The sequence below is a fragment of the Taeniopygia guttata genome, chromosome 1 (genome assembly GCF_048771995.1).
Source record: "Taeniopygia guttata chromosome 1, bTaeGut7.mat, whole genome shotgun sequence".
NCBI lineage: Eukaryota > Metazoa > Chordata > Aves > Passeriformes > Estrildidae > Taeniopygia > Taeniopygia guttata.
The window spans coordinates 2,811,481-2,823,601 of NC_133024.1; the positions used below are offsets into that span (position 1 = coordinate 2,811,481).

The 12,121-nt window shown below is 48.8% G+C and overlaps 1 protein-coding gene across 16 annotated transcripts in view; it reads left to right on the top strand.

Annotated features, from left to right (window-relative positions):
- Window positions 1-2,646: 2,646 nt before the first annotated feature.
- Window positions 2,647-12,121, top strand: part of BBX (BBX high mobility group box domain containing) — a 134,136-nt gene continuing 124,661 nt past the window's right edge. For 6 of the 16 annotated variants that reach the window (XM_072935485.1, XM_041718340.2, XM_030284482.4 and 3 more), the window contains exon 1: window positions 6,024-6,096. Coding sequence is in view for 1 of the 16 variants with exons in the window: in XM_072935592.1 (XP_072791693.1) it covers window positions 3,660-3,685; window positions 6,024-6,096 (99 nt within the window). In the remaining 15 variants the exon portion in view is untranslated. The other 10 variants (XM_030284774.4, XM_072935620.1, XM_072935693.1 and 7 more) reach the window with 10 other exon arrangements.

Consider the following 12,121-nt stretch of genomic DNA (forward strand, 5'->3'; position numbering starts at 1 on the left):
AATCATATACAGAAAAACAGAAACCCAGAAATATTTACTATCCTCTCCATTTTCCCTTCATGACGTCAGTGTTTGCAAAACGTCCTGTACTGACAACCCAAGAAAATATAGTTCTCTTTTTCTCTATAGACAGAATAAATCAAAGGCAGTGGAAAGGCAAACATTCTGTTTTCTGAACATACCAGCATACCTCAGCTTACTCATCTCTCTTAAGGGGTGAAAAAATCCTTGTGCTTCTACAGACCTAATAGGTGGCCTGCCTTGCAACTAACTCCCAAGCCATTTTTAACTGTATGAACCTGGCACAAAACACAATTGTTCTACTTAGGAGCACTGTATTTCCATTTTATACAGCTGTAAAAAACCACATTACATGCAAGGTGTCCTTATCTTGGCCTCTTTCCTGAAAGGGCCAGCAAAGGTATCATGTGTAATAGAGAGATCTGTTAACAACAAAATGAAACAATCTTTAAAATGAGGTTCATGTATACTGTCAAGTGCCTACATGACTTATATTGCTCAGTAATTACCTGCTTTGACAGGATTTTAGCAATGAAGAGGTATAAGAGGCTCCAGAGTGTGGTGTTATTAATATGGGTAAAAGAATCCAGGACACAAGGCACTAATAGCACTAATACTGACGTGTAAGAAACTATACCATGCAAGTTTTAACTGTCTGGATTAGGCCTCTTACTCTCACCAGCAACTGTTTATGCATACTGAAAAGATGCTGCTTACCCACTACTACAAAGCACTTCACAATCTGGAAACGATAGGAGGAAGCTCTGCCTAAAAATTAGGCCAACCTTTTTTTTTATATGTGACTAATGAAATATGTGTGCCTTCACCTGCCAGTGTCCCAGCCCCTGAGAACTGATGTGCACCTGAGTTCCAGTGGATAGGTGGTCAGCTGTGCTTTCTTAGCAATGAAAATGAAATACTGAACTAGAATTCATTAATTGCAAGAATACAGTTTATGCTGGTATTTTTATATTATTCAGGCACTGACAAACCCACCCCTGCTTGCAACAAACAAGTGGGTGGGGCATTTACAATACTTTTGTCACATCTTAAGAAAAAATGCGCAGGCTAATTTTAAAATGCTTTCTCAGAAACACGGATACAATTTAGTTTTCTAATATGAGCTTGTACTTTACTGCACTGCATTATTCAGACATAAGAAATATTATTTCACGGTTATTTAACATAATTCTGCCACACTGAGAAAAGGGGTTGGGGAATGACAGAAGAGTAGACAAGACATGGCAAGATGCTGAAATTAACCATATTATATTGGAAAAAAGCTCAGGACTGAGAACATTTGGAATAAACTCTGCAACATCCTTGGACGTGTAAAGCAATTACAAAACACAAACATTGCTCTCCTCTTGGAAAAAAATTAGTACATTTCCATTGTTACCATAACTATTATTTCTTAGTTTATTATTAAATAAACTATGATTTCTTAATTTATTATTAAATAAACGTAACTATTATTTTCTTATTAGAACTATTATTTCTTTTTTTTTTTTTTAGTATGACAATTGCTGACTGGAAGTCAACATCCCACCTAGAGACAGAGCCGCAAAAAAATTTAGTTCTTCCTAATTCTAAGAATCAATGCCACGTGTCTTCTGCTTAAAAACCATGAGGGTCTCATGTTGCATGTATTCAAGTCCTCGTGAACATTAATACACAGGCTCAGTGCATGCAGTATGTTTGATTTCTGCAGTGGAAGGGAGCTTCCCCCAAAAAGTTAAACTACATTTCCAACACCCGTCAGCACAATCTCAAAAGCTGCTGGCCTCACACTGTCGCTTTGTGCATATCAGCTCGCCAGCCACAGAAATTCTCAAATGAATGTCCCATCCATGTGTTTGGCACGCTCCACGAGGTGCAGCGCAGGGGAGCGGGCAGGACCCGGAGCGTGGCGCGGACCGCAGCGTTACACCGGGCCGGCTCTGCCAGCAGAGCGGTCCCTACGGGCAGGGGATGTGAGCCCGGCCGTGCTGTCCATGCCGGCCCGGTGAGGGCCTCTCCGCCACGCCTGGGCGAGGATTCCTGCGGCAGGGGCACCGCCCGGAGCTCCGCCGCATCCCCGCGCGGCGCCGCCGCCCGGATCCCCCTCGGCGGGGCCGGGGGGCAGCGCCGGCCCGGCCCGTCCGCGCCGGGGCCGCGGGGGCGGCTGCCCGTGTTTACTGCCCCGGCCGGGGCTGCGCGGATGCGCTGCTGCCTCCCGCAACTTCTGGCTCGCCGCGCTGTGGCCTCTGAATGAAACTCGCCCAACTCGGCCGAGGAAGTTACCGGGAGGCTGCTCGGGGTGCGCCGGGCCGGGCCGAGCCCGCACCCCGCTACCCCGCGGCGCTGCCCAGGGCAGACGTAGTTCACTCTCGCGGCGCTGCCCGGGCGGCCAATGGACAGTGGCTGCCGGCGCCGCGGCCGGCACGGCTCCGCGCCGCCCCGGGCGGCCCCCGCTCCGTGCCCCGCTCCGGCACCGCCGCCGAGGGCTCCGCGGACCCCGCGAGGGGCAGCGCGGCGATCTTTGTGTGAGTGTGTGCGGGGAGTGTGTGCGCCGGCGGCTCCCTCGCGGGCCGCGGGTGTAACGGCGGCGCTGAGTGGCCGGCGGGCCCGTCGCTCAGCGCGCCGGCCAATGGCGGGGAGCCTTATATCGCGGGGAGTGTTGTGGCGCTGCCCGGGTTGCATGGCTCTGTGTGGAGCCGCGTTCCGCGGGCGCCGAGGCGGAGGGGCTGCGCTGCGAGCCGCGTCCGGCCCAGCGGCGCGGTGCGCACCCCGCCGAGGTGAGTGTCCCCGCCCGCAGAGCCGCACCGGGCGGGCGGAGATGGGCAGCGGCGGGGAGGGAGAGATAGGGAGAGATAGGGAGAAGGGTGCCCTCGCCCCACGCTTTACGCTCCGCGCTCAGCTGCGGAGCAGCCCCCCGCGCCCCTCCTGCGGCGCCGGCGGACGGGAGGCAGGCGCGGAGCTTCCCCTGCCCGGCGCGGCGGCTGCCGCGGCTCCCAGTCACTTTTCCTCCCTCTCGCCAGCCTTGCCTTCGTTTTGAAAGTTTGGGCAGCGGAGGACGGGTGGGTTGGTGCCGCCAGCCCTCCGCCCGGCCGGCAGGGTAGGGGTGACCGGGGGTATGTGACGGGGAGGGGGCCAAGTGGATCGCGGTACAGCGCAGGGCATTTAAAACACCGGCGAGCCGAGCCCGAGAGGCGGCGGGGGTAGGCCAGCCAGTGCCAGGCTGCGTTTGAAACCAGGCACCTCTCGCCGCCACAGAGAGAGGCAAGAGCAGCGGCGGAGAGAGGAAGGGGAAGGAGGGCGAGGAGGAGGAGGGATGGCCACCGGCCGCCGCTCGGTGCGTGCCTCCGGGGGGACTTGACAGGGAAATCGCGGCAGACAGAAACGAAACTTCATCCCGAGGGGCGGCGAGGCGCGGGGGAGAGTGCGCGGATCGGTATCGGCTGCCGCCGGCCTGGGGGGCTCCGCGCCGCCGGGAGAAAGGGCCGAGGGGGGGATATAAAACCGGAGAGGGGGAAGCAGCAGATCCAGCGGCCGCACGGGGAGCGGGAGGAAAAACCCCGGCGCCGACCCCGACAACAACAGCGGCGGCCGGGCTCGGCCGGAGAGTTGGGCTGTGCGTTTTCCGGTAGTCATCGGCGATGCACCCGGGGCGGCGGCGGCCCCGGTGGGCAGCGGGGGGGCGGGAGGACGGGCGGCCCTGCCGGAGTTTCGCGTGGATGCGGGATTATGTTGTGTCAATAAGTTTAAGGTGGAGAGGGAGGAAGGGAGGGAGGGAGGAAGGCAGGCGGGCGGGGGCCGGGGGGAGGTGGCGGCAGGCCTCGGCCGCGCGAAGTCCTATTTCTGAAGGTAAGTTGTGACATTGGGTGGTCGCGATGACAGAAAACTTGGCGAGTGGCGCCTTGGGGAGGGGGCCGCTGCCTCGGGGGGGTCTCTGCTGGCCGCCGGGAGCCGGATGGGTGCTCGGCTGTTATTTGCTGCTGCGAGATCGGGTCGCTGGTAAATTACAGAAAGCAGCCCTCCTCCTCCTCCTCCTCCTCCCCCCGCTCCCCGCCAGGCGCTTCGCTCTTCCTCCTCTCGGGTTTATTTGCAATGTATGAAACTTGCATGGCTGTGAGGACAGCCGATCCAGTGTGGGTTTGCGAGGAGGAGGAGGAGGAGGACGGGGAAGGAAGGGTTGGAGGCAGGGGAGAGAAGGAGGCAGTCGCGTTAATCCCGGGCGCCGCACGGCAGCAGGTTTGCGTTAGGAATATCGGTGGCAGCCCGCTGCCGCCGCTGAATGAGGAAGGTAAAACGAAGCGATGCGAGAGCCGCCGAGGCGACATGCACGGCGGCGGGGCGAGAGGCACCGGCAGGCGGCTGCCCGCCCCCTCCCTGCCTGCCTGCCTGCTGCCTCCTCCCTCCCTCCCCGCCGGGGCGGGGAAGGACCGTGCCCGGGTCTCCCCCGCTCGCCGCCAGCCGAGCCGGGGGGCCGCGGGGCTTTAACCGTGTGCGGGGCGGATTCGCCACTTTTTCCGGGGGAGGCCCGCGGTTAAAAGTTTTCTGCGGAGGTGAGTGTGTGCGGGGAGGCCGGGGCGCCGCCAGGCCGGCGGTGGTCACTCGGGCCTGGGGCGCCGAAACCATTGCCCGTCCTGCTGGTGACACGTCCAAGTCCCGCAGCCCGGCGGGGCGGCGGAGGGGCCCGGCTCGGCCGCCGGGGCAGGGACGGGGTGCCGGTCTCCATGTGGGCTCTCCCGGCGGCGGCACCTCCTCCCCGGTGGCAGCGGCGGCGGCAGCAGCGGGATCATCGCCCGGGCCCGCGGGGAGGAGGAGGGGAGCAGCAGGGAGGTGTTTGCTGCCAGCCTGCCTCGCCGGAGCCCGCCGGGGAGGGCAGCTGGGAGGGCCGGGGAGCCCCCCGCGCCGCCGCCCCTTCCCTGCGCGCCCGCCCGCCCCCAAAGGTGTTGTGCAGACTTTTCCCCCGGGAGGGTGAGATTTATGCGCTGCATTATTGCTCCTCTCCTCCCCCCTCAAAGCAAGATGGACTCTCTCGTCTCTCTCTCACTCACTCTCTCCCTCTCTCTCGTTCTCTCCCCCTCTCCCTGTGTCTTGTCAGCCTTCAAGATCGACATTTTGTAACTAGGATGCAAACTTGATGGTGACCGGGGGCGGGGGGCGAGCAGGGGAGAGGCGAAAACCCTGGGTCGCGGCGGTCTGTTTCTCCATATTTAATACCTTTTCTTTCCATCCCACCCCGGAGCCCGGATTCCGGTGGCCCTACACTTTGCACGGGCGGGGGTGGGCGGAGGGCGGGCGGCGGCTGCGAGCGCCGCTCCCCCCGCGGCGGTCGGGGGTCGCTCCCCGCGGGCTGCGGTGGCGGAGGGGCGGCTCTGCCGGGGGGCAGCGGGCATTACCTGCAACTGTGCTCCAGCCTTGCAGCCTTCGTCCGCCGCTCTGTCTGTCTGTCTGTCTCTTTTCCCCCCGCTGGATCTCCTACCTGCGGTCTGGCGGCTGTATTCTTGTTGTTAATTTTCGCGTTGTTTGGCTTATCCACGCGAGGGGATTGATCGCTCACTTGTGTAAGTTCCCGGGGGTTATTGTTATGTATGCCTCCTTGCAGATGGTGGTCAACTTTTTGTCCTTTATTTTGATAATGCATGCGAGTATGTGCGTGTAAATAATTATGTGATGCATCTCTGTGTGTACGTATGTCTGTGTGCGCTCATAAACATGCATCCTTGAGAGAGAGAGAGACAGAGGAAGAGCAACCCACCCTGCTGATGTACACTCAGATGATTTGCTCCATTTGCCCACTCCTAATGCCCTCTAAAGACGCTGTGCATCTTTTGTTTGCTCCTTACGGTTTCCTGCGACTGTCATCTTGTTGTAATGACGACTTAGCTGGGATGGGAGTGAGGAAGAAGCAAGTTTCAAGTTTTGGGATCTCTCCTCTTGTTGGTGATGTGGTGAGTTGCTATATTGTAAAATCATGGTGTGCTGATGGTTTGCCTTTATTTGATACTTTATAGGTCACTATCACATGACAAAGGCTTTGAGACAGCTTCATCTTCGTCTGTCTGTAATTTCCATTTGCCTTCCTGGGTAAGTATGTAAACTGTACACATGAAAAAAGAACTTGGTTGTTGATAAGATAGAGGTCCTCGTGCTGCCACTTTTTATGAGGAAGATGCTTGTTCTGGTTTTAGCACGTCAGAAAACGTCTTCTCCAGGTGCTAATAGCTACTGCTAGAATACAAAGTTTGCATGTGGGGGTGCGTCCAAGTAACCTGGGCATTAAAAGGCTGTGCATATTCAGAGCTCTCTTTCCTTATTTTTTCCTAGTGTTTTTTTCCCTTCAACTTTGTAAAGACAACCAGCTGATTGACTTAGGGTGAAAGTTTTAGACCAAAGTAACATTAGACTATGCAAAGTGGAACACACAAGTCGAAAATGCAATGAGCGTGTAAAGTCCTCTTAAAATTCAGTGGTAGAAAAGTATGAGAATGTAAACTGAATGGGTAATTAAAAAACTCTGAAGGTCAAGAATCGGTGACAAGTTTAGCAGAACTGTAGTGCTGCTGCAACAGGAGTTCCTTCAGTTTTTACGTGTGAACTGAGAGCTAATTAGAATTCCATCCATGCTCTTTCTGTGTTACTGTTTTTACTTTTGGCATTGATGAATGCCAATACCAATCAATTTGAAATATGTATCTCAGTGACTAATTTATTAGTATTCCTAAGTTTTCAGGTACACAACGGTGTTTTTTTTTTTAATCTACATGCTGGGAAAAGTTACGATAACTTTTGAAGGGTTTGACACCTTTTAAGCTGAAGTGGAAGTGGTAGTTTAAAGAAGAGGTCCTAAATTTTTGACACATTTATAAAAGACATAAAATGAGTGGCATTTGGAGCACTTCTCATACAATTGCCCACGGTGTCACTGACCTGCATTTGTCCCAAAATGGGAAGTGGGAGGCAGCAGATCTTCTTGGTACTATTCTGTAGGTAATTAAAAGCAAGACAGGACATGTATTTCGGGTAAGCTTATAACTCATAAATGCAAATGATTAATAACATACTCCTGACCTTTTGCAGGCAGTGTATAGCAGACATAGGATAAGTGATGGTCCCAAACATGCTGACTTGAAGGAGGGTCTTGGGAGCAGCTGTTCTGGTGTGATATTATGACCACAAAGCTGGTGTCGAGGCTGGGGTAACCACTGTGGGCAGTTGGTTTGAAGGGAGAATTCTGCTGTTCTTCAGTTCCTGCAGATTTACACCCAAATTTTAGGTTTTCGGATTTTGTATGTGGTGTGGTTGGTGTGTGTGCAGGTCTCAGAGTATAAACACCAAATTCAATTACTGAATTTTTTTATGACAGACTAGTCACATAGGAGAATATTGCTTTTGGTTTTATAGCGTTACTGACAAGGATTGTGTTCTGTGAAGAGTAATTGTTGCAACAATTTTTTCCAAGTAAAAGATGCATGTGGAAATTCAAAACTGGCAGATAGGCTTTAAAATGTTGATCAGGGCTGAATACAAATGTACTGATTTCTGAACTTAATTTTCTGTGTTTTCAGTTAAGAGTCACATGAGAGTGCTATAAGTGCTAGGGACATTTTCTTTATTTCGAGTAATAGTAAAGGATACTGAACAAGAATAGCTCCGAGACCTTGAGTCAGGTCTTGAGTAATTATCTGGTTTTAGTTGTGTTATGAAGTCTTTTGGATGTATGGAATGTTGATCTGGCAGTGAAGTGGTGATCATAATCTTCCCGCACTTGGAGAGGAGTGGACCTTGGTTTTGTGCATCGTGCTAAATGTTTCACCTGATGTTGAACTGGCTTGAACAAAGTAAAGGATAGGGTATCATTTTTATAAAAAAAGCATGTTAGGAGCTTTAGAGGAAGAGAAGAAATAAGTTTCCTTGTAACTTAAAAAAGAGGCAATGAAAATAATGCACCTAGTTAAGGTGAGAATAGAGACGTTGTTACATTTTTCCATGACTAGAAATCTCTGTTTACTTTAGGGACCTTTTATTTTGGTAAAAGGGAAGATTTCTTTTATTACACAGTTCTCACTAAAGTAACTGTTCATGACTGGATTTTAATCATTCAGTCTTGACATATAGGAGTTCTGGTTTGCTTGGTGAGTGCCAGTGCAGGGCTAGTGTGTCACAAGATAGATGGTGATGAGCTGCTTTGCAAGGGGCTTGTGGATGTTTCAAAAATTGGCCCAAGCTCTCTAAAGTTTGTTGCACACAACTGGCCCTCTTGGCACAGCAAGCTGATAGGCCATGTCAATCAGGCATGTAATTTAGCAGAAATGTAGCTGGTTTCTGTGTGGAGGTAAACTCAGAGTATATAAGAAGCTTGCCCTTGACCCTTTGGAGTTTTTGGGGGGTTGCTTGCTGTAAGCTCATTGCCTGCAAAACTTCCACTGGCTTCAGCAGGAGGTTTATTTAGGAAAGGAGTGTAGAAGTGATGGTGGGAGGAATTTGTCCATGTTTATTTTTCCCTTCAAGGAAGAAAGCCTTTCTCTTTCGTAGCTGTTGTGTGAATAATTAAAGATATTAAATGTCAGTTTTCCACATAGAATATCAGAGGTAATCATGCCATTATTTTATAACTAATATTTTTTCTGTTCATCCAGAATGCTCTTAATACACTTTGTTCGTAAATTAGTGGTTCTGTAATTGGTGAGCCTGTAAGCATGTGAATATCTTGAAGCAGATGACAAGTCTTGTTAAATTCACCGGTATGATTGCTTGCATTCAGAGCTTAAAGTTCTTCCAGGTTGCTGCCACTGTGGGGGCTGAGGATGCACAGGTCTCTGGAGCTCGTGACATGGTGTGGAAATGTGCTGCCACAAACATGGCATTGGTCAGGGCAGTCTCCTGGCACAGAGCTGAGGAAAGAGTGGTGTGAAGAGAGGAGAACTTGGCTGAGCGAGCTGGGACGGGGTGCTCCTCCACCACATGTGGTGGTGGGAAAGGTGCAGGTAAGGTTGATGAGACCTGTGGTGTGCAAGGCTCTGTTGTGATGTGAAGTTTGGACACCTGAGAGGTGAGGCACTGCTTCTGTTTCAACAGTACATGGCTGGTGTAGTGTTCAGATCCCCCTATCTTTATCAAGGAGGTTCTTTGGTGGAGGAAGGTACTGTAAATTAAAATTGGAACTGTAGTGCAACTCTCATTTTAGTTTTTGAGTGTATTGCAGGCTGTCTCTGTGAGCTCTGGCAAGTGATGTAGTCAAAACCAGAAGCTGCTTTCCAAATTTTGGACCCAAGCTGGCGTTCCTGTGCCATCATGATGATGGCCTTCTGTGGCCACTGGTGGAATCAGCAGCACAGCTTTGGCCTGCTGATGGCTTCCAAGGGCTTTACTTTTACAAGCATAGCTGTACATCCCTTGGTCACTTCTAAATGGAGAGTGACAGTATTTCCCTGTATCATTAAATCATATGGTGCCTGTATATTGGGACAGTTTTCATGAGTGATACAAGTTTTTCAAAGCAATATAGATACTGTTGTAGATTACTGTAAACTTAATAATTTATGTTTTCATTATTACTTAGGGGTTTATAAAGCTGGGTTGAACTTACTATCATATGTATTTCAAAATGTTCTTGAGAAGAAATAGGATAAAGTCATCCTTCTAACTTCTATAGTATTACTTCTTTCCCTTCTACCATGTTTCTCCCTTTCCTGGGGTATTATTGCCAGAAGCTTTTTTATTCAGTTTTGTGTCAAAAGATTATTAAAACTTACTTTTTTTTTGTTTTGTTTTGTTTTGAATTTTTTTTTAAGGTCATTAATGATACAGTGTTTCTATCTGAGAGTAGTGGGGTGAGTGAGGTTCTGGTGGACATGGGAATTTCACAAAAGATTCCTACAGCTGTGACCCTTCTTGATAGTTTTGGAAGGGGTAATTCCTGAACTAGCCTAAGGATTACTCTGAATTCAAAAATGGCTTGATGGGCTGCTGTTTTGCATTGCTTGAAAAAGAAAAAAGGACATACTATTTTCTTAATAGTGAAATTATTAAATATTGGCGTTTATAGGCCTTGCCTTATTTATGACTTCTGTCCTGTTTGGTGAAGTACACAAGCCATACTGTAATCACACACCTCAAGATCAAGAACAATCATTTTTTTCCCAGTTTTAGGCATCTGAGATGAAAAGCTGCAGAGGAGCGTAGGCTTTCCTGCAGTCACTTAGCAGGATAGCAGTAGCAGGGAATGGAATAAAATCTGCATCTGACTCCTTAGTTTTGTGTCCTTCCCCTTGCTCTGAAGCTTTCCTGGTCAGTGCTTGTCTTGAGATGTGAGTAGACTCACGGAATTCTGTGCCACTTGGACATCTTCTGCCAATACTGCACTTTCATTCTTAAAAATGAAAGTGCTGCTTAAAAAAAAAAAATCCCACCTTCAGAATGTTGTGGAGTTACTGACTTACAGTTTGGTTATATTTATTGACAAGACAGTGTAAAGTAGGAGGAGAGCTTACTTAAGAGCTTTTGCCAGTAAACATGGTATTTAAACTGCTGTTTATTGCAGTATTTGTTACCCCTATTTATTTAATACTAACTTCATAAAGTTAATGCAAGGAAGAAAATTATTCTTCGTACTGACAATTTTAAAATGCAATTCATGTGAAATAGTTCTTCACAATTAAATTATTTTTTTCATATTCATAATCTAATGCAAACTGACAACTGATTTTCTTATAAAACATGGAATTGACAGAAACAACTACTTTGTTACTCTGACAGTGTTGTGATAGGGTAACTTACTTACTGAACTTTTATTTCTAGAGATGGTAAACATATGCAAGATTTTCAGGTTTGCTGTTTACTGATGTTTTGTTACTTAAAATTTGATGTAAAAATTTGAGGTGAATTTGAGGAGTAAAGCACACTTTACTTAATGCCTGGGTGTAGGCCTATTTGTAATATTCTCACAAAGGTAGCAGCGTTTTATTATTTCTAACATTTATAAATTTAATTACCTAAAAATGAATCAACAAAGAGGAGAAGCATGCTTTTGACACTTTGCAGTGTTCATGCTTTTTCCTTTCTAGCACACAAATGTAGAATGTAATAGCAAGTCCTTATGAGCGTGGACAATTCAGCATGTGAAAATAAACTAGCTTCAGGCACATCTGAGTACAAAGAAACCTAGTACAACAACATTTCAATTTTTAGCGAGGGGACAGAAAGTTAACAGGATTTTATGAGGCTACACTAAGAAAATCAGTTGCTTAGGAAGCATGGAATTTTTATTGTCAGAAATCTTCCACGTGGGTGTCTCTATATAAGACATTTTATAAAATGTAGCAAATGCTGAAAGTAAGAAGCAGCATTTTATTGACCCTTAATGTCACAGAGCCTCATTCAGCAAAGATAAAAATAATTCAGTGGACTTGCACAACATGGGATCTATGGAACTTAATGCAAGTGGAAGCTCTCTTGACAAGAAGCTTATCAAGTCCTGTCTACACCTTCCCTTTCTGAGGGAAGGTGAGAAGGTGTCTTCCCTCTGGCTCCGTGGTGTTTTGTTTGGGGGTTTATGGTGTTTTCTTTCTGAAAGGCATTATGTCTATAGGAAATGGTCTGCTTTGAGACATTGTGGAACACCCCTAACTGCCTTCCTGGCTGTGGGATCGCTCTCCTCTTACACAGGTGTAGCAACAGGAAGATTTCTGCCACCCTCACTCTTGGAAGGGGCTTTGTCCTGTGCTTCTGAAACCCTTGCAGGGTTAGGCATTAAAGATCTGCTCCTGGGTTCTCTTCATGACAACTGAGCTGGCCTGCTGCAGGAATCACGAAAGGAAGTCTTAAGCCTGGTCCTGTGCCACTGGTGAGCTGGGGAAAGGATTGGTGACTTACCATGCTGCTGAGTGTCAGGCAGTATTTCAGTGCTTGATGGCTTTCAACCAATAACTTTCAGTTCATTCCCCAATATGGGTTTTTTTTTTCTACTGCCTACATAAGGATTTAAAACTTCTTAGAAGTTGTCTGTCTTTTTGTTTTGAATATTTTGTTTTTCATTTGTACTCATGCCTTGCAAGTCAGGAGGTACCCAGCATGGCAGTGGGCAGAGCACATCATACAGTAATAGTTAGGA